At 37.3% G+C, this 23,693-nt stretch overlaps 1 protein-coding gene across 7 annotated transcripts in view; it reads left to right on the top strand.

The window, feature by feature from the left end:
- chd6 (chromodomain helicase DNA binding protein 6) overlaps positions 1-21,753 on the top strand; it is an 85,921-nt gene extending 64,168 nt beyond the window's left edge. For 4 of the 7 annotated variants that reach the window (XM_087258007.1, XM_087258012.1, XM_087258009.1 and 1 more), the window contains 9 exons: positions 1,086-1,294; positions 1,381-3,252; positions 4,498-4,637; positions 4,829-5,044; positions 6,253-6,732; positions 11,033-11,266; positions 13,797-13,940; positions 14,041-14,145; positions 16,405-21,753. In XM_087258007.1, the coding sequence (XP_087114133.1) occupies positions 1,086-1,294; positions 1,381-3,252; positions 4,498-4,637; positions 4,829-5,044; positions 6,253-6,732; positions 11,033-11,266; positions 13,797-13,940; positions 14,041-14,145; positions 16,405-17,430 (4,426 nt within the window). In that variant the 3' untranslated portion in view covers positions 17,431-21,753. The remainder of the gene's footprint in view (positions 1-1,085; positions 1,295-1,380; positions 3,253-4,497; positions 4,638-4,828; positions 5,045-6,252; positions 6,733-11,032; positions 11,267-13,796; positions 13,941-14,040; positions 14,146-16,404) is intronic. The other 3 variants (XM_087258008.1, XM_087258013.1, XM_087258011.1) reach the window with 1 other exon arrangement.
- The last annotated feature ends 1,940 nt before the right edge of the window (positions 21,754-23,693 follow it).

Genomic DNA, 23,693 nt, shown 5'->3' with positions numbered 1-23,693 from the left:
CACTTTGATTTTGAGAATGCCTTGCCACAATGATGTAGGCTATAAAACACAAAGGAAAACAAATATTTATATAATTGCAACTAATATTACAAAGTAGGCTACATGAGCAAAACACCACGATAGTTTTGGTTTGCTTTTGCTTGTTTTCCCATCAATAACTTTCTTTGACTCTTGAAAATATCTGTTGAGGTATTTATTTTTACATGTACAAACAACAGCAGCCTAAACAACAGAACATTATTGTATAATTTTACCTGCAGTGCTTCTGTGAGAAGAACAATACATTCATTTATATAAAATCAACAAACACGAATATGTTTCACCTAACAACAAAATAATTAACCTCGTCATGTAGCCTATCATTTTTCTATTCGCTCTATAAGATCAAGATGATGGCACCAAGGACTGTAAAACAGTAACACTCCTGTAAAACATAATCGTGAATTTGAAAATGAAAGAAACAACAATGAAAGGGGTTCTGTTTTATCAAGTTTACCTGCTTTAAGCTTAATTGTCCAACATGTTTACAGCAATGTCTCGGTGTTTAAAAATGAAAAAGATCATTGTATTGCCCTACTGTAGGAAGCAAGTAAAACAAAACACAACGTCACATCAGTTGTTTCGGAAAATGAATAAGTAGTGTCTCAGCATCCATATGAAAGCATCTGGCTGTCAGTCTTTGCTCCGCAGCACCTCCACACCTTGATGCTCATGACAAAAACAGCATGTGTAGTTGTCTTTTTTTTAAGTGAGTCATCATGCACGAGTGAATGATATTTTTGCACTTTTACACAAAATAATTCATGATCAGATTACACAATACTGAAACCGCACGTCAAAATAACACATTGTCAGTATTTTTTGAGACCCCCCAAAATTTCACAAATCATGTTTTCAGGGGAGCCCATGCCTAATTTGGGGAAGCCGTGCTCCCCCTAGCTCCCCTTTAGTTCACATCCTGATTGGTAAATTGTTAGGGGTTACAGGTATGAGGTTAATAGTATGTGCAAAAAAATCTGGTAATTCAGTGTTTGAGGCATATTTAGGATTTGTTTTACTGTAATCACATATCTTCTTTAAAACAGGTGGACACGTCGTGAGCAGGCTGACTTCTACCGTACAGTGTCCTCATTTGGAGTAGTGTATGACCCAGAGAAGAAGAACTTTGACTGGAGCCAGTTTCGTGCTCTTGCTCGATTGGAGAGAAAAACAGATGAAAGCTTAGAGAGATATTTCCACAGCTTTGTTTCAATGTGTCGCACTGCATGTAGACTGCCACCAAGAAAAGATGAAGGTAAGATGGATCTTATTTCATAGTTAGTAGAATTAATAGAAGCTCATTTTCTTGTAACATATACACAACTTTTTTATCTCAAATAGGCAATGTTGATCCTTCATTATTTGTGGACCCTATTACAGAAGAGCGAGCTGCCCGAACATTATATCGTATTGAGCTTTTGAGAAAGGTCCGCGAGCAAGTATTGCGCCACCCTCTCCTGGGAGCACGGCTGCAGCTTTGTCGCCCAAGTCTGTACTTGCCGGTCTGGTGGGAATGTGGTAAACATGACCGTGATCTTCTCATTGGTGTTGCTAAGCATGGCTTGAGTCGAACTGACTTCTACATCCTCAATGACCCCCAACTATCCTTCCTGGAGGCCCACCGGAACTATGTTCATAAAGAAAACCACAGATATCCAGTCCCAGGATTGCCCCACCATCATTGCTGCTTATATGATGCCAACATTGGACATTGTCAATCCCCACAACCTCCGGAGTATCACCCCACACCTGCACACCACACGCCAACACAGCTTGTCCATACTCATGGGCATCACCAGTCCAGTGAAGCATCAGAACCTGGAAGTTCCTTGGGTATAGGTGCAGGAAACAGGGAAGGATTTTTGGACTGCCCTCCATTGGATGACTCTCTGGAGTTGGGCTCTTTACAACATGAAGGCTTGACTTCCGATACACTACATGGCAAATCTGGTAAAGAGGCCTTCAATGGATTCCCATTCAATTCTGCAACTGGTGGGCAAAATATGCTAAATTCATATGGTGTGCAAGGGGAGCTAAATGGGACTCAGGGAGACATGGCAGACTCCATAGCTGGGAAACTTCGCAGTGATGTTTTGGTGGGAGAACAAGGATCCTCAGAGGAGACTGGGTTAATGGCTCCTTCAGTGGAACTAGATGAACTCCAGACTCCATGGGAAAGCTCAGATCATGCTGAAACCTCTGACATGTTCAATGAGGCTGATCCCATCTTGGGAGCACAAGCTTTGGAACCCAGCTTTTTGGATGCTCCTCAACCAGACGACGGACAAGAAGGAGATGAAACACTAACCGACTGCTTGAGCATGCCCAGTTCAGACTCTCAGAGCAACCCTGTTGAGCCGCTGGCACCGAGCTTCATGTTGTTCAAAGACCTTAATGTTGGAGAGACCTCTGTGGATCAAACAGATCTATCAGCCAGTCTTCCTGAATATGTCCCACCACCACCTCTTGGACTCCCAGATGTGAGTCTTGACCAGGCAGATCCTCTTAGTGAGGAGCAGGAGGACAAGCTTAGTGATTCCAACATCACACCTTGTGTTCCCAGTCCAGAAGAAGAAGCAGAAAGCATGGGGTTCAATTTTGAGAAAGAGGACCTTTCTCCAGACAGTCAGAAAACAAAGGACACTCAAGATGATATGCCTTCAATAGAGTCTCCAAGTGAAAACTGTCTTGATGAATCTCAGAAGGAAGACTGCAAGGTGCCATTTGACGATTCCATCGAAAGAGACCTGAAAGATCCTTGTGAGATGGCCTTGGAAGAACCTTACGAAAAGCCTCTAAGAGAGCCAGAAAAAGTGCCTTTAGAGGAGTCTTATGATTTGACATGTGATGAGACTCTGCAGGAACCTTGCGATGGGTTTCAGCAAGATGCAGTGGAGCAGCAGCTGATGGAAGAACCTTCAGGAGAAACCTGCAAAGAACCATCAGATACGATTGAAAACTGCAATCTAACCAACACTACTCTTTCAGCAGATTACCCTTTACCTCCCTCACTCCCGTCATCTCCAACTACCTTACCTGACACCTCTGTATCTCCCGTTCTTGACGTAGTCCCAAAACAAGAGTTCCTAATGGATCCAATGGTGTCAGAAGTGAAGCCTGAGCCTGATAGCACTACCCAGACCCCTCACCTTGAGCAAACCGAAGCTTTGGAAATAAAAGACAAGATAAAAGATGAAAGTGCAAAGACACCAGGTATTCAAACTGCAGACCTTCTACCTTTCTGTCATTTTTATGTTTGGTTCTTGATTCTGTTAGTCATATATATAGTAAATTCATATACGTTGAACAATTTTGGTGCAGTTTTACTTTGCATCTTGGATGGTTTACCATACCAGAGAAAACTAGATACAAACTAAACTGGTAATCTAGAGTGTCTCATAGCCAAGATGGTGTTTACCTTAATGGACAGCTGCTGGAAAAGTATGACCATAAACAAAATTGTCCAATACGACAAACCAGATGAGCTTGCACAGGTTAGGTAATGTAATGTTATGTGTATTTATATAACACTTATCGTGTATGGCCATACACCCAAAGCAATTCATAATCATGAGGGGGTCTCTCCACACCACCACCAGTGTGCAGCATCCACTTGGATGATGCGACTGCAGCCACAGGACAATGGCAGGCTATTGGTGGAGTGGAGAAACAGTGATAGAGCCAGTTCGGTGGATGGAGATGATTGGGAGGCCATGATCGTTAGGGCAGATTGAGGGACTTTTTGTCCAGGATACCGGGTTACACCCCTACTCTTTTCGAGAAGTGCCATGGGATTTTTAATGACCACAGAGAGTCAGGACCTCGGTTTAATATCTCATCCGAAAAACGGCGCCCACTGACAGTGTAGTGTTCCCTTTACTTTTACTGGGGCATTAGGACTCACACAGACCACAGGATGAGCGCCCCCTGCTGGCCTCTCTAACACCACTTCCAACAGCAACCTAGTTTTACCATGTGGTCTCCCATCTAGATACTGAGCAAGCAAGCTTCAGTGAGTAACCGGTCCTGGGCTGCTGAGTGATATGGCTGTGGCCAAAAATATTAGCTGTTTAAGCAAACTTGATTACTACCATAAAGAGATATATAGCAGTTTTAAGGAGGAAGCTATTTAAAGACAAAAAAAGTCAATGATGTAAGTGAAATAATTGACTCCTGACTGTTGAATTATTGAAAACTATTGATGTTGTGGCCTCATTACCAACTAATAATTCAACAGTTTGCCATCAGGTCTTTCAGGGAACTGGAATGATTTATGATGTTTAGTACTTTTAATTGAGCAACTTTAGTCAAATTACATTCTGAACCATAATTGTTTCTCACTGTATTTTTATATAAAGCAAAACAGATGCTGAAAATCCAAGAAGTAAATCATTTCTAAGTTAATTATATTTAGTGTGTTTCACTTATTTTCATGAGTGATTCTGATTTGTTTTTTAGTGTTATTGGGAGATGTCGATTCACCACGTTTTGCGCTGCCCATATGTGAGATGGCAGACAGTGTCCATGAAATAAGGGAACCCACCATTGCTCAGCTTCTACAGGAGAAAGCACTCTTCTCCTTCTCAGAGTGGCCTAAGGTATTATCAAATGAGTGAATGGTTTATGTTTGTTTGATTTCCTTTTTCCTTGTTTCATTATTTAGTTATACTGAAAAATATATTTTGCATATTCTGTACATATTTCTGTATATTCGGTGACTTCTACTTCTAGACATCCACTCTTGCTGCATTTTGAACTATTTTATAAACTGTGATTTGTCTTTTTACAGGACAGAGTAATCATCAACCGTATTGACAGCATCTGCCACACTATCTTAAAGGGGAAGTGGCCTTCCTCTAGTCAACAGTTTGAATCTCCCACTTCATTGGCCAACACATGCGTGCCCAGCAGTGCCCACCAGAGGGCAGGATTTCTGCCTAACAGAATGCCTATATCTCAGAGCCTTAACTTCAACCTCTCACACACAGTTCCCCACATACAAAAGGTAGGTGTAAGACACTAGTAAAATAATATGCTTTTTTATGAATTACATGCATTTGAGAGTGTAATCATTCTGCTGTTCAGCTACATGCATTCTAACATTGTGTAAAGTTCCCCAATCACAGTTACCATTCTCCATATTTCATTTAGATTTATTATAAACCTGCATTATAAACCTGTCTTTTGCAAGGTTTTAAACATGAGAGATCTCTTCTATGATGACTCTACGTATCTTTACAACAACAAAAAAACTGAATAAATATACACTGACTGGCCACTTTAATAGGTACATCTTACTATTACCGGGTTGGACCCATTTTTGCCTTTAGAACTGCCTTAATCCATCATGGCATAGATTCAACAAGGTACTGGAAATATTCCTCAGAGATTTTGGTTTATGTTGACATGATAGCATCACACAGTTGCTGCATATTTGTCGGTTGCACATCCATTATTCAAACCTCCACCTTCCACCACTTTCCAAAGGCGCTCTATTGCGCTTTATGACATGGTGCTTTGTCCTGCTGGAAGTAGCCATCAGAACATGGGTACACTGTGGTCATAAAGGGATGTACATGTCAGCAACAATACTCAGGTAGGCTGTGGCGCTGACACGATTCTCAATTGGTACTAATGGGCCCAAAGTGTGCCAAGAAAATATCCCCCACACCATTACACCACCAACACCAGCCTGAACTATTGATAGAAGGCAGGATGGACAACCATGGCATGTTTAAAGTCACTTCAATCACCTTTCTTCCCCATTCTGACGCTCGGTTTGAACCGCAGCAGATCGTCTTTACCATGTCTACATGCCTAAATGCATTGAGTTGCTGCCATGTGATTGGCTGATCAGACATTTGCGTTAACGAGCAGTTGGACAGGTGTACCTAATAAACTACCTAATAAAGTGTATATATGGAAAATATTATTGGAAATATAATTTAGCTTGTGTCTATATTGTGGTTCCCTTTAAAATAAAATTTGTTCGTCTGATAATTTAAAATATTATAAAAATCTAATGAACATCAAGGTTTTGTTTATTTTTATTGGTAGCCTATTCATTCATACAATTAAGTTTAAAGTATTACACCATTTATGAACTTGCTATGGGTTTTCTATCTTTGTTTCATTGCAAAACTGCTCTTAAAATATATCTGTTTGTTTCTTGTTTCTTAGTTTTACTTATATGATTTACATCTTTTGTCTCAGCAGGAGCGGTTGGTGACCCCAACTTTTATCCCGGAGCTCAAGCGTCCCAGACGTGGGTTTGAATTTGAAGCAGAGGTCCTTGCCAAACCAAGCCATCTTGGAGATAAGATCCAGGTTGGCGTCTCTCATCGTGCCAATGCTCTCCTCATTAATGGCTGGCAGGATGCCGCTATTGACCTCTCGAAACCAGCAGAGCTAACAGTTGGTGGAGACAGTGGGCCAATCGGTCATATGAGCCACACGGTCCAGTCAGCGGCCCACAAGATAACCGGGATAGGCTCCATACAGGGCTCACTGGGATTGGATATGGCTGGCATTTTGCAAGCTGGCCTGATTCACCCGGTCACTGGGCAGATTGTCAATGGCAGTCTTCGTCGTGATGATTCGATGTTGAGGAGGAGGAGAGGACGAAGAAGAAATGTGGAGACTGCTGATCTCAGCTTTATAAAGGGACGAAGCATCAACTTGCCTGAACAACAGGTTTGTGGAGCTGCATATCACTGAAACAGATCCAGCAGAACACACACAAAAATGAAAATGTTTCTGTTATTTTAGCTTTGTATAAACAAAAAAGAGCCTGCTGCTATCTCTTACACTCTCTCTCTCTCTCTCTCTCTCTCTCTCTCTCTCTCTCTCTCTCTCTCTCTCTCTCTCTCTCTCTCTCTCTCTCTCTCTCTCTCTCTCTCTATATATATATATATATATATATATATATATATATATATATATATATATATATTTATATATATATATATATATATATATATATATATAAATATATATATATATATATATATATATATATATATATATATATATAAATATAAATATATATATATATATATATATATATATATATATAATTATTATTTAAAAAAATTTTTTTAACATATTAGATATGAAACATGCGGTACAAATAGCTTTTACCTTTTTTTTAGACAACAAATAAACAAAAACTGTTGCACACATATACATTAAGGTTCTATAAAAATAAATTAATAATATTAAAATAAAAAACAAATAAAAATTTTTATATTACAAATGAATAATAATATTAAGTTAGAGATAGGGTAGCTCTGTGGCAAAGTTAGTAACACAATCGCCTCACAGCAAGAAGGTCGCTGGTTCGAGCCCCGGCTGGGTCAGTTGGCGTTTCTGTGTGGAGTTTGCATGTTCTTCCCGTGTTCATGTGGGTTTCCTCCGGGTGCTCCGGTTTCCATGTACAAAAACATGTTGTGTAGGTGAATTGGGGATGAGTGTGTGAATGAAAACAAATAAAACAAATGCTGGATAAGTTGGAGGTTCATTCCGCTGTGGCGACCCTGTATTAATAAAGGGACTAAGAGGAAGAAAAATGAATATATATAGGAAAAGGAAAAGTTCTACTCTTCTTAAATAACTGAAACATAACTTCTATATGTTATCTAAACCAGGTTGCCAAGTAAGAAATATACAAATAAATGATAATTCGCTATCAAACGTTTATGTTTTTTTAAGCTTTTTATTGGATGGTGAAGTGAACAATAGAAATTATGATTAAGATACTTTCATAAAATATAAATGTGTAAGAACTTTTAAAGTCTTTTTTTGTAATTTATAAAGGAATAGTTTGCACAAAAATTTAAATTTAATAATTAAAATAATAATAATAATAATAATAGCAATAATATTTCATTTTTGAATAGTGCCTTTAAAACATAATTCTCAAAGTGTTTTATACTTAAATACAAGAATAGCAGGAAAAACAGTCTTGCAGAAGATAAAAATTATATATTTATATATATATTCATTCATTCATTCATTTTACAAGTCCCTTTAGTAATCCATTTAGTTCATCCCGGAATGAACCGCCAACTTATCCAGCAAGTTTTTACGCAGGGTAAAAAAAAAAATATCCACACACACACTCATACACTACGGACAATTTAGCCTACCCAATTCACCTGTATATATATATATATATATATATATATATATATATATATATATATATATATATATATATATATATATATATATATAAAGCGATTTATTTGTTGTAAAATAATTTACATTTGTAAATATAAAACTGATTGTAAAATACACAAACACCTCACTTCACAAATAGGCAATTCTAAAAAAAACTTTTGAGATACTTTAAATTCTTTAAAAGATTCTACTTATTTTTTTTTTACTTATTTTATTTTACTTTTATAGTTAATTTACACACATTAAAGTGGTTACAGACCTGTTTGAGTTATCTTAAAGGAAGATATTTAGAAAAAAACTTCCAACAATTGACTTGCATAGTAGGAAAAACAAATACAATGGAAGTCAATGGTTACCGGTTTCCAGCTTTTTTCAAGATATCTTTTGTTGTGTTTAACAGAAGAAAGAACTCAAACATGAAAAGTGAAGGGTGAGTAAATGATGACAGAATTTTCAGTTTTGTGTAAACTTTAAATGAAGCTTTCAGTTTAAACTCTAGTCTTGCTAATATGCATATACGCTTTGATTCTAATTTGACACTAAACTGGCCCGCAGACAGGGAGGTTTCAGGCGATTCATAAGACCCATCCTCCACAGACAAAAGCCAGAATTTAGCCTCTACATGTGTTCAATTGTCCCATTTTTGACTGCTTTGCCATCATAAACTGTGAAAAGTACAGATAGAAGAAGACTTTAAAACCAATTACATTTTTAATTAGTTAAATGGCCAAATTCTGACTGAGGAAAGTTGAATGAGCTGGCCAGTTTGTTTTTTGCCTATAGACTACAGTTTTAAGTTTAACCAGATTCCTATATATTTAAAACAATTATAATAATGGATGATAATAAATTCGAGTTTTACAAATACAGTATCTTTTTCATATTTCTTTATTCAATTGTTTTTATTTAAAATGCTAATCTCACAACATTTATTATAAAACTGTAAAAATGTATGGTTTAAATCAGGGGTGCCCAAACTTTTTCGTATAAAGGGCCAAATACAAATCATTATTATGATATTATTATGAGCCGTGGGCCCAAGGTAAATATACCAAAGTATGTTATCTTAAAGTTGACTTGGGTATTTTCCTCATTTATTTCATGATATTTAAAAATAAAAATAAAAAACATTACTTTAATTCGTATTAACTAATGCAGTATAACTTTTAAAACAATCACTTATTGCAATAACAACATAAAAGTGAACAGTGGAGTTCAATGCTGAATACACTAGTCTAGCAGAATCTGCCTTCGCCTTGATTTGCTTACGAAATCCTCTATCCATCAGGTGACAGTATATACATTTAAACTAAATCTGATTAATTTACAATATTTAATTGAAACATTTAATTTCAGTCAGCTTTTAAAAATAAAACTAACAAACAAAAGGGTTACATAAAATTTGAAATGACAATCTCTAATCCGCATGCCCAATGCCCATCGTTCTTCCTCTTTTGTCGTATGGGATGGCAGGCCAAATAGATCAGATTAGATTAGATTCAACTTTATTGTCATTACACATGTACAAGTACAATGCAACGAAATGCAGTTTAGGTCTAACCAGCAGTGCAGTAGCAGCAAGTGCAGGATACAGGTATAAGTTATAAAGTGCAGTTATAGAAAAACTATGGTGATATTTACATATGGATGTACTATGAACATTGTATACAGGTTGTATTAGCTATGAACAGATATTTACAATAAGTGAATATATGTACAGGTTGCTATTAATAATCAGAAGTGTGCAGATAGATTAACATAATGACAAATGTACAGTTGAAGTCAGCATTATTAGTCCCCCTGTATTATTAGCGCCCCTGTTTATTTTTTCCCCAATTTCTGTTTAATGGAGGGAAGATTGTTTAAGCATATTTCTAAGCATAATAGTTTTAAAAACTTATTTCTAATAACAGATTTATTTTATTTTTGTCATGATGACAGTAAAATAATATTTTACTGGATATTTTTCAAGACACTTCTGTACAGCTTAAAGTGACATTTAAAGGCTTAACTAGGTTAATAAGGTGAACTAGGCAGGTTAGGGTAATTAGGCAAGTTATTGTATAACGATGGTTTGTTCTGTAGAAAAAATGTCCCAAAAATGTTTTTTAAAAAATTAAGAACTGCTTTTATTCTAGCTGCAATAAAACAAATAAGACTTTCTCCAGACGAAAAAATATTATCAGAAATACTGTAAAAATGTCATTGCTCTGTTAAACATCATTTAGGAAATATTTAAAAAAGAAAATAAAAATCTAAAGGGGGCTAATAATTCTGACTTCAACTGTAAATGTACAGTGGGTGTTATTATGTTCATCTATCTGCACACTTCTGTGCAGCCGCTTCTGTGTTTTTCTCAAAACAAAAGGCTACCATGGGCCACTTTTGGATCGCAGGCCCTAGTTTGGCCATCTCTGGTTTAAATCTACATTTGTAAATAAATACCTTGTAGTACTATGATAAACATTTTAACAAAATTGTTGGAAATATTTTCGGTACATCAGAAAATGTGGTTGTGATCACCATCCGATAAGCTGATCCAGCAAAATTAGTGCTTAAAATGTCACTAAAATACAGGATTTAAATCTCATCAATAAACAGAAAATAACTGCAGAAAAAAAAATAAAAAGAACCACCCTTTTCAATAAGCTAGCTATGGACCTGCAAAAAAATTAAGTACTATTAATCAATACTAAATTAGTTAAAAACAATATACATAATAGTAATCATTATTTTTAAGCATAACGTGCAAAGTTTTTATCATACTTAATTTTATCAATGGCGTCTGTTCTGTTTGTTCTTACATCAACAGAGCGGGGCAGAGAGTATCAGCCACCCGGTTGTGTCCTCCACATCCTCCCAGTCTGAATGTCCTCCAGCCACCCCGACTACACTTTCTAGTCACTCTGCAACACCCTCTCCCGCTGCTGCAGCGGCCACAGAGACTCTCAGTGCGAGCGTGGACAGGGAAACGGCCAACAAAGGTCTGATGGAATGGCTCCGACAGAACCCCAACTATAACATGGAGCTTTCTGCTTTTCCAGCGGTTAGTCTGTTTCACAATTAGAACTGGAAGTATTTTTTTTTACATTTATAAGCAAGTCATAACATAAATTCATGCACTTTATTTCATATTTTACACGATCTATATTTTAATATTATGCTTGTTATATCATTAATATCATGTGCTGGTACTTCACTTTACTGTTAGTTACTATTTACTATTATGCATGAAATGCAGTTTTACATTGGCTATATTGATATATTAGCTGTTTTTTATGCGTTAAAAATACATATACAGTTGAAGTCAAAATTATTAGCCCTCCTGTGATTTTTTTTTTTTTTTTTTTTTTTTTTCCAAATATTTACCAAATGTTGTTTAACAGAGTAAGGAATTATTCCCAGTATTTCCTATAATATATTTTTTTCTGGAGAAAGTCTTATTTGTTTTATTTCGACTAGAATAAAAGCAGTTTTTATTATTTTTTTTTTTTACATTTTAAGGTAAATTTTATTAGCCCCTTTAAGCTATATTTTTTCAGATTGTCTGAAGAACAATCCATTATTATACAATGATTTGCCTAATTAACCTAATTACCCTAGTTAAGCCTTAGAATGTCACTTTAAGCTGAATGCTAGTGTCTTGTGTAGGTATTATTTACATTTTTAACCCAAAGAATGACCAATCTGTCAGATAAAGAAGAGTACAATAAATAAATAAAGTTTACTAAAAATAATAAAAATTCCTTACATTTATATAGCACTTTTCTAGACACTCATAGCACTTTACACATTGGGGGAATCTCCTCATCCACCACCAGTGTGCAGCATCCACCTGGATGACGTGACGGCAGCAATATTGCGCCAGACCACTCACCAACTGAGTGATGAAGGATGGGGATGGTTAAGAGGCCATGATGGACAGAGGCCAGTGGGCAAATTTTTGCCAGGATGCCGGGGTTAAACCCCTACTCTTTTTCGAAAGACATCCTGAGATACTTTATTGACCACAGAGAGTCTGGACCTCGGCTTAACGTCTCATCCGAAATACGGTACTGAAGATAGTTTGCAGTTTCATCAGCAGAAGCCAGCTTCAACACTCACAATGAGTTCCTAATCATATAAACGTCAGACATCCACTAAACTGTTCAGAGCTGATCCCAGACCAGTGAAAAGGATCTACAATCAAATAGAACACACACACTTAAAGTACAATCTGTTTCTTACCTAAGACTGAGTGTACTCTCAGCCGTCTTTATCAAATTTGGTTAAAAACCGGTATAATCTACATTCAGGCAGTTATATCCTTACTACCCAAGTCTATCTTGAAAAAAAAGTGAAATCGCTTTAAACAGAATTTACACATAATAATAATATCAAAATCACTTAAAAAAAAAAAAAAGTGGTTTGCCATCTCCAGGTTGGAGGAAAGTCCTTACCCCAGGTGGAGGAGTTCAAGTATCTTGGGGTCTTGTTCACGAGTGAGGGAAGAATGGAGCGTGAGATTGACAGGCGGATCGGTGTAGTGGCAGCAGTAATTCGGTCAATGTACCGGTCTGTTATGAAAGAAGGAAGAAGAAGGAGCTGAGCCAAAAGGCAAAGCTCTAGATTTACCGGTCAATCTATGTTCCTACTCTCACCTATGGTCATGAGCTTTGGGTCACAACCGAAAGGACAACATTTTGGATACAAGCAGCTGAATTGAGTTTTCTTCGTAGGGTGGCAGGGCGCACACTTATAGACAGGGTGAGGAGCTCTGTCACCCGGGAGGCGCTCGGAGTAGAGCCACTGCTCCTCCACATCGAGAGAAGTCAGCTGAGGTGGCTTGGTAATCTGTTTTAGATGCCTCCAGGACGCCTACCTAGGGAGGTGTTCCAAGCATGTCCCACCGGGAGGAGGCATCGGGGAAGACTCAGGACACGCTGGAGGGACTATGTCTCTCGCCTGGCCTGGGAACGCCTCGGGATCCCCCGGGAGAAGCTGGAGGAAGTGTCTGGGGAGAGGGAAGTCTGGAGTTCTCTCCTAAGACAGCTGCCCCCGCGACCCAGCCCCGGATAAGCTGATGAAAATGATGATGATGATGATTCCTTTAGACAATAATACCACATAGCAATACAAATAGGTAAACAGTTGTACAGTTGTTTTCAATCATCAAGCCCTTCATTACCACTCGGGGTCTCTATGACCTCTGACCTAATTTGATAGCTCCTGAAAATAGAGTTACAAAGAGACAGGTAAACGCACTGAACATTCTTATGTTAAGCAATTTGTTGACTTTATTCATAGTTCAAATTATCATGCTAATAAAGTAATGAGGAAATGGATAAATGTTGATCCATGCTGGGACAGATTAGAAGGCAAAAATCCGAATCCATCCCTCGAAAAATGCCTTGTAAAATATTATGTCCTGTCATCATGGCTTAGATAAAACAAATCAGTTATTAGTAATGTGTTGAAATAAATCTTGGAAAAAAATATACTGGGGGCTAATAATTCAGGAGTGCTAATAATTCTGACTTCAACTGGATATTGTAATTAACTTTTAATATTTAATATATATTGTTTGTCTGTCCTAGTCTCAAAATGCAGGCATGTTGCACAGTTTTTTGGATCGTCCGAAACAGAGAAGACATCGCTGTAAAGACCCCAGTAAGCTGGATGTAAACTCTCTAACTGGGGAGGAGAGAGTCCCAGTAGTGCACAGAAACACAGGCCGCAGGGTAACCGAAACATGCATATACATATACTTGCAAACATTTTAATGTATTTTGTTGGGGTTGATTTTATTTCACTGTAACGCCACAATTCCACTGGTTGCAGCTTGGGGGTGCTATGGCTCCAGCCATTAAAGAGCTCTCCCGGTGGTTGGATGCAAACTCAGAATACTCTGTGGCTCCTGATTGGGCAGATGTGGTGAAGCATTCGGTGAGTCTTATATGTATAATTAAGAAACAGACTGAAAACTCCATGCAGTAGAGCAGAGACTAATGTATACTTGTGAATACATAGTGTAAAAATAAGGGATATATAATAGAAAACTGAATGGTAGTTTGTATTAGACTTACTCGTTGGCATATAAAATGAAATAAAATGTTTGTCTTTAGTGTGTTGTATTTGTACCAGCCAGTGAAACTGATATTAAACCCTGGAAAATATATTTTATATGAACAAATGTGACTTTGACATGCTAAAATGACTTGATTTAGATGTTGTGTTTTGTCCACATGCCTCCTCATTCATTTCACTTTTTGTGTGTGTTGTGTATGAGCTCGCTCAATGTGCATAAGCAAATGAGTTGTGTCGCATTGCAATTAGTTTTTATCTCACATGACTTTTTTTAGGGCTCAAAATTAAGGATTTACCAAATTTATCTCTGACCACACCAAAAAAAAAATTATTTCTTAGCCACACATTTTAAAAGTGTCCAAACAAGCAAAATATAGCAGCAAACATGTACTTTTTATTCAACAAAACTTTTTTTTTTTTTTAATTGACATTTAAAAAGAATAATTGTCATGTATGCACAAAATATGCACAGTAATCTGTCCTGGCTAAAGGTCCCAGATCAGCAGTTGCTACACATAAATGGGGAGTTAATCTCATATTAAAGCAATGTTATAGTAAAGGATGATAATTAAACTATATTAACAAAAATAACTGTAAGAAAAAGAAAAAGAAAGCAGGTTAAAAAACACACCGTGTGTGATAATGAAAGGATGATCACGCCCTGTCAATAATCTGTTCAAAGAATAATTAAAACGTTAGCAGTGACCCAGTTATTTTTTCTTCAGTCGTGCTGCTTCTCGATTCTAAGATCACATTTGCATGCATATTGGGCCATCCTTATTGTCGAATCCTGCTTTAAGAAAACTACAGTTTAAAAATGATTTCCAACCAGCCAAAGTGGCTAGTGGGAGCAGCTGTCTTACCCGCCAGAGCTAAAATCTTTTAGCATTTTGCGGGTTGGTGGGTGTTAATGTCAAGCCCTGTATATGAGCAATGTCACAGGAGTAGAATTGTGAAATGGCTGTATATCGGCACTGGTGGGAGGCATGCGCAGGCCGAGTCCCTTAGTGTCCCTCCAATGACAATATACAGCCATATTGCACTGCTACGAGTGTGCTATTGCGTTTTTACAACAGTTTGGCGGCATTAATCTGTATATAAAATAGAAAATCAAACACAGGAGAGTCTCAAAATCCTTTTTGTACGTGGAACTACTTTCCTTCGCCATTCATACACATCTGCAGCTGACCGTCAGAACAGCAGAGACAGTTGCTACTTCACAAACGTCACTTTAGAGCTAGTATTTGAATGATTTTCTATCATGATGTCTAAAATGATGACAAAACAGGGGATTTTGCTCACATTTTAAGATTAGTAGGCTGAAGGGCGTGAATTGCCATCAGTCTACAGAGATTTCTCAGTGTTTCTCTTTTGCAATAGGGAGATTTCAATAATTAACCTTGAAAAAGCCAAAGCAAAGCAACCGCTACCAAATTACTATTGTATAAATTCAGCAATACAAAATATAAAAGAAAGAGATAGATTTAGATTGTCACTTACCTGTTCTGTAATGATTTAATCAGCTGTAGTTTGAAATGTATGCTGTAAAAATGCTGTTTTCCCCCCCTAAGAACTTATTATGCTTTCTCTGTTGCCTTCTTGTGGCAGAACATCAACTGTCTTTGCTCTGCTCATTGTGGCAGGCTGATGGCCGCCAATGTGCTAAATTTCCAAAATTATCAAATTAAATAGGCACTATCTTTATAAATAAACTGCATAATTGCAATCTAAACAACTACATTATCACCTAAAAAAAGCCTCAAAAGTACATTATGTTGTCCAACAGCAGCAATATTTGTCTGACTGTAGTCTTGCCACTCTTATATATATATATATATATATATATATATATATATATATATATATATATATATACACTTTTATTTCACCTGGGTATATTATCAAGGTTGGTACGGTAATTCTAAACATGCTTCTATTAATAACTGAAACATTTTTTTACAATAATTTGTGTATTATTTAGATATTTTTTTAAGAATATAATAATAATAATTAATGATTTTAAATGAAATAATTTTATATTAACTTATATACGTGTGAATGAATGATTTTGTTCATTGTAAACCAATCACAATATAATTGTGTATCCTTCAATCCCAGGGTTTTCTACCGGAGGGCAAATTCACGCGCATCCTCTCTGGACCTGTGAGTCGGGATCCTGGTCCAAGAAGAAGAGGTCGCCGCCCCCGAACTGAGATGCCCAAAGCCCCTGAACTCCCCGCGGGCATGGGTTCTCTCTTCATGAACGGAGGGCTCATTGGCAGCATGGATCTGGTTAGCTTACCTAATCTCCGCAATGTCCCTGGCATCCCATTAACTGGCATCATGGGCTTTCCTCACGGTTTCGCCACAGCCGTATCGTCAGATGATGCCAAGAATGGACTTAGCATGCTGCCCATGATGCTCCACGGCATGGCGACCGTGCAGCCTCCAATGTACAGCGCACACATGAGCGGGATGATCAGTCAACCGATGTCAACAGCAACATCCACGATGTCCACCGTAACTGCATCCTCCACTACAGCGAGTGTGACTTTGACGAACTCCGCAACCGTAACCTCAACCTCGGTGGATAGTTCAGATACTGCGCCTCCACAGGATAACGCAAGCTCTCCAGTGAGCTCAGAGAAAGGGAATAAGGAGGACGCAAAGCAAGGAGGGGAAGACAAGAAAACATCAGCCTCCGTGTCGACGGCTGCCGCCACAAGCAGCAGTAATAGTAGTAGCATCACAAGCACCGGCAGTCATTTGACCTTTAACCCCTTTCTAATCCCAGGAATGTCACATAGTTTGTTGTATCCGCATATGTTCTTGCCACCGGGCAGTATAATGGCACTACCTGCTATGCCCGCAGCAGACAGCACAGGCAGCCCTAAGAGGAAGAGGAAGAAGGTTAGAGAGGAAGGACTGGTGGAAGGAAGCGGGATTCTTGGCACACAGATTGATGGAGAGGAATCGAAGGGGGTTAAAGATGAACAGACGCCAGAACTGAAGAGCCAAGAGGCTAGAGTGGAAGAAAATGGACCTGATGTAGATTTGGCTCCTACTAACCTTATAAAAGCTCCGTCTGAGGATAAAAGGACTGAGGAAAACGAAAAAACCGAGCAAGATGCTCAAGGAGACTAGAATGCCGCAGTACTTTGTGTGTGTGTGTGTGTGTGTGTGTCGTGTCGGTAAAGGTTTGTGTATAGGACTTTGAATATCAACGTATTGTTTATAGATCTGCCCTTGTAATTTCACTGACATCTACTCGCTACCTTCTGGGTGTGTGCTAACGAAATAGACACTTGCAAAGCATGCAAACACTCAGCGAGGTCTCGAATCCTACAAAGGGACGACATCTTCATTGGTGTTCCTTTTGCATCATGGGAATGGATCCTCAGATGCTTCTGTCTGTTGACGGAGAACGCTCTTAGTGACCCCCTCCCCCCGCAATGCCCTTGATTAGGTGTTATTCACTAGCATCTTTCACCGAATCTCAGAAAGGGGTAGGATGTTGGTATTGTGCAAACACACAGAAAAAAAATGATGGCAGTCTCACTTCATAATGGTGTTTTCGGATCACGCTCTTATAGTCGCATAAGACCTAGATTGATGTTTTAAAAACATTTCTCAGAATAATGTAAGGAAAGCACTCATCCCATTGGTAGAGCTGTATCTAATATGTTCTCGACGGACCACAGTGTTTTTGTTCTTAGTTGCTTGCTGCTATGTATTCATTTTAGTGGAGATTTAACCGAAAGCTATAGATGGCATGAGTGCAACCTGGTGAGTGCAATGGAAACTCAAAACGAGCAAGGCTTGAAGTTGTTGGCAAAGAACAATCCTTAGATTGATTTTTTTTTTTTTTTTTTTGTCCTGTTGTTTTTGATATTGTATTTCCACATTGTCACTTCAACAAGATGCCCTTTTTTGAATACTAGTAAGCAGTTTTAAAGATGACTTTAGAAACTTAAGGGGTACTGTAAGTGCAAAGATTTTGTGCCATAGATAAGAAAATTTTGTCAATTTAAAGGAACAAATTCACCAAAAAAATGAAAGTTCTGTTATTATTTAGTCATCCTCATGTTTTTCAAACCTGAACGACTGATTCTTCAAGCAGAATGCTTATAATGCACTTTTTATATAGGATTGAAGCAAAAACTGATTTTCACGCTATAAAAATGACCATGCTACTCCAAATGACCATTTTTCATCATGCAAAGCTATATTGTGACTTCAGAAAAGTTGGCTTATTAGTAGTATGGAGCTGGTTAGCTCACCCAATCTCTGCAGTGTCCTTGGCATCCCATTAACCAGTATCATGGGGTTTCTTCATGTTTGATGCCAAGAATGGACTTAAATATTTACAGCCTAATTTATTCGGGCTACTTTTAGCGTTCAGGTCAATAACTCTTCTGCTATTTTCTTTTATGTTTAAGAGCAGTGTGAATCATCTTCAAAATGTTGTCTTTTCTGCTGCAGTGAGGAAAAGGAAATCATTTGGGTTTGGATAAACATGAGGGTGACTTGATGCCAGAAAGTTTGATTTTGTATGAACTATATCGTCAATCATCCTCATGTCTTTCAAGCCTGAGTAACTGACTAAATCAAGTGAAACATTAAAGCAGAATGCTAATATTGCACTTTTGATATAAGATTAAAGCAAAAAAACGATTTTCACGCTTTAAAAATGACCATGCGGCTACTCCATATGAAAACTTTTCATCATGCAAAGCTATATTGTGACTTCAGAAAAGTTGGCACATTGGCAGTATGGATCTGGTTAGTTCACCCAATCTCCGCAGTGTCCTTGGCATCCCATTAACCAGTATCATGGAGTTTCTTTGCGTTTGATGACAAGAATGGACTTTCATATTTACAACCTAATTTATTTGGGCTACTTTTAGCATTCAGGTCCTTGATAACTCTTCTGCTATTTTTTATTTTAGGTCTAAGAGCAGTGTGAATCATCTTCAAAATGTTGTCTTTTTTGCTGCAGTGTGGAAAAGGAAATCATTTGGGTTTGGATAAACATGAGGGGTGACTTGATGCCAGAAAGTTTCATTTTATATAAAATATATTGTCAATCTCCTCAAATCCCCAGTTGTCTGCATTCTCTAAAGCCCTGTAGGTTGACAGGAAGACATCAGATCACTTTTCTCTCATGCATTCGAAAATACTGTAGAGTAAATCCTACCGAGATTTTTGCAAACATGTAAATCTATCTAGCTGTATATTGCTGTTACTTTTGTTTACAAGCACACGTTATTTTCTTTCCTTGCCAGTATGTCACATATTGGGGGAAAATGTAAAAAGAATCAGCACTAAGTGTTTCATTTGTTTGAAATACTGTACACTAGTTGACAACCAAGAGATAATTTTTTTCTCCCCCAATTTCAACAGGGTCTCCCTTTTGTGGGAGGGTTCATTTTCCACCTTCTCATCTTACTTTCAGTTTTCAGATGTGAAAACGTTTTTTGCACAGTCCTTTTTTGGTGAATGTTTACCTGTAATTGTGTTCTGTCTTGTTTATGTGTGTTCGTGTGGACGCATGCGCACACCCGCACATGTCACTTCCTGTACATTTTGACCTATGTAAACCTGTACTGTATATTTCTCGTCTAAACAAAACAAACAAACGAAAAAAATCATGGTCACCTTCAAAAAAAACATGCTGTTGTTGCCTTGTCACGCTATTTGTGACACCATGATGTAATTTATTTTGCTTTTATTTCTCTTTTTTTACTTTGCCAAATTCACCAAATATCTAATTTCCCTTTCTCTGACATCTGTTTTATTGAGTTCACTTTGCAATGCCTTATTTAGCGTTTTATATATGGGTGTTTGTTACATCTTTATGTTGGACAATATATATAGATATATATATATATATATCAAAGTACTTGTGTACAGTGTCTGCGTTTTGGGAAGCAGTCTCGGATTTACAACTTCAAATGCTTTAGTTGTATAAATACTGGCCTCCTTGAAGTTCTCTTTAAATAACAGAAATCAGTTCTATTCCTTCTGTTAAGTCACTCAGAACAGTATTTTAAAGCACAAAGTCTGTTAGTTGACTTGCAAAATGTCTCATTGTTCATCTAAAAACTTACTTCTCATTTTTAATGAGTAACTTCTGGTAAACAAAAAAACCCGCAGACTTTATTTAGACGTCTGGATGATTACATTAAGCTTGTTTTTTCATTATTATAATGGTTATATCTATATTAAAGGCCTTCAACACTTCTGGAGAAGCACAGCCAGTATATATATAGCCGGAGAGTTCAGACTGTTAGACTGAGAATGCTGCAATGCTGGTTGTAAGTGTATTGATTTGTTTGTTTTAATGTACTGTTTATTGGAAATGTACAGTTAGAAAACGCAACAACGTTGATGGAAACTCACAAACACTTCAGTTTAATTCAATCGGAATAATGCTTTTGGAAAAGATCAATTCTCCCTGGTGCAGTATTTGAAGATCCACGAATATATATTCAGTTCTGTCATAACAACACTCCATTTTTTTCATCCCCCTCTTCAGCTGTTTGGTAAAAATCTGATCAATTTCCATTTTCAGCCTTGTATTTATTGTGTTTTACTGTCTAAACGTCGTCTCCGTGTATTGCAACATGTACATAAACTTGTCCTCTCTAGATTTTTTGGATGTTTTCCTGTACGGGATGTCTACACTGATCCATTTACTTTCCATAAAAGCTGAACTGTTCTGAAAACGGTAATGTTGACTGTATCCGTGTGTATAAAAATTACTTCTGGATACTTTCTCATCAGCCCCTACCTCCATTCATCATGGATTAATCAAAGGGAGATCATTGTAGTAGATTTGCATAGTGCATTTCCAATAGGAAAAGTTATTTTTGTGTGTGTGGTGTCATACGCCAGTGTCATTTTTGATCAGACTGTTCAATATTTCCAATGTTTGCAAATATGCACATAGTAGGAGACTGGGTTTTGCTTTGCCACTGTCAGTGTTTGCATGCTAAAGAGGCCCGTACTTGACATCCGAAGCAGTTTCCAGGACAGAATAAAATCCAGATTCCAATGCTTAGCGTTAAAGCATTGTGTTCCCACATAAAACTGTGCTTTAGCCTTCATTTAGCCTATGTTGGATGTTCTGTTGCTCAATAATGTTGAATGAGTTTGATACAACTAATAATGGTCAGTGTTCGTGACGAGGAAGTACTGTAACAGTTACATTGAAGCAAGAAGTGCACTATATAGGGATGATAACACAAGACAAAAAAGTGAACTTAAACTCTTGGTATGAATTTGGCAGCGATGCTGAGAGTTGTGGCTGTTTTTCATTATTTTTAATTTGGGATTTTTTTTTTTTTTTTTTTTTTTTAGTTTGAAATGGCTCCTGTACACCGATGTGGACCAATCATATAATTCAAACCATGGTATGTGATCTTTTATTGTGCAATAAAAGATGACTTTCAACTTTCAAGTCAACATGTCTGATGCTGATCAGTTAGTTGATTTACAGTATGTGAGACTTTTTATTTTAAATATGAAAGCTAGTTTATCATCTAGCTTTTCTATTTATTATAGTTATTCTATTTAGCCTTTTCTACCTGCTACATTACCTGACAAAAATCTTGTTGATATCAGTTGTATGAGCAACAAAAAATAACTTGACTTCTAGTTGATCATTTGGAAAAGTGGCAGAAGGTAGATTTTTCCATCTGTTGATCTGCATCCCAATCATCACTAATACTGCATAAGACCTACTGGAACCTGTATGGACCAAGATTCTCACTGAAATCAGTCAAGTTTGGTGAATGAAAAGTCATGGTTTGGGGTTACATTCAGTATGGGGGTGTGCGAGAGATCTGCAGAGTGGATGGCAACATCAACAGCCTGAGGTATCAAAACATTTATGCTGCCCATTACATTGCAAACCACAGAAGAGGGCAAACTCTTCAGCAGAATAGCGCTCCTCCTTATACTTTAGCCTCCACATCAAAGTTCCTGAAAGCAAAGAAGGTCAAGGTGCTCAAGGATTGGCCAGCCCAGTCACCAGACATTAACATTATTGATCATGTCTGGGGTAAGATGGAGGAGGCATTGAAGATTAATCCAAATAATCTTGATGAACTCTGGGAGTCCTGCAAGAATGCTTTCTTTGCTATTCCAGATGACTTTATTAATGCGGTATTTGAATCATTGCAGAGATGTATGGATGCAGTCGTCCAAGCTCATGGGAGTCATACACAATATTCATTCTGTTTCCACTGCAGCATGACTTTATATTCTATACTGTACATTATTTCTGTTAAGTCACAAGACTTTTGTCTGAGCAAAGTCAGACCTTACTGTCCTAATAAAAAATCAAGGCATGATTATATTTTATTTTGGTGAAATAAGTGTAATCTAGAGGCCTTTGCCTTTCATTCAAGCCACTTCTGATACCAAATTATCAACTAGAAGTCAAATTATTATTTGTTGTTCCTAAAACTTGGATATGCGACGACTTTTGTCAGTGTATCAGACACAATAACTGGAAAAGCTAGAAACTCTGGTCAAATCTGTTCAATTTGATTATGTTTTAAGCTCGGTACAGTTCATTTAAAATGTGTTTTATGAGATGAATCAGGCTGTAATGAGATTTACTGGCTCTCTATGTAAAACAATATTCTAATGTACAGTATTAATAAATGTAATTCATGGTTAGATTAATTATGTGGTACAAATAGAGCCTTTCACACGCATAAAGAAGTCAGTAGAGTAGAAATGATAAGAATGTTGCTTTATATTTACTCTAAATTACATTTATATTGACAAATATATCAAATAGGCCTACCATATCATACGTTTAGTGTGGTTCAATGAATAGAATAGAAATTATGTTTTACACATTAATATATTGTCATTTTACGTTTATGTTAGAATAAAATAACAAATGGTGCCATACTTTATGTAATTTCTATATGACACAATATGGGGGACCCAAAGCAGAAATATTCTATCTATGGAATAATAACTGCACTTAAAACATACTATTATATAATTAAAAATGTGTATATGTTAACTAATCAAAAATGTACTAAATAGAACATTAACACATATTCGGGGATAAATAATGCATGACGCGTAATAATATGAGACCAAACAAGTGAACAAACGGTAAAATAATCTTGCAAAGACATTCCTAATTATCTTTGCTCTCGGTGTTTCATAATATTACACGCATACCTGCCTAAATGAACGCAAAACGGATCGTGTTGGTCAGACGAACCATATGTATGGGTAACGCGTTTGGTAAACTCTTGTATGGAAGTTTAAATCCTCCATGCTGCCTCTGTCGTCTTTGTTGTTGTAATGACGCCATCTCACCCTATTCTCCCATTGGCCGAGAGGGGCCAGTTTTCGCGCCATTCGAGTATCTCGGC

Source organism: Danio rerio, chromosome 6, assembly GCF_052040795.2.
Source record: "Danio rerio strain M-AB ecotype USA chromosome 6, GRCz13ab, whole genome shotgun sequence".
Classification (NCBI taxonomy): domain Eukaryota; kingdom Metazoa; phylum Chordata; class Actinopteri; order Cypriniformes; family Danionidae; genus Danio; species Danio rerio.
Note: the sequence above shows the minus strand (reverse complement) of the source record. Positions and strands in the feature narration are given on the sequence as shown.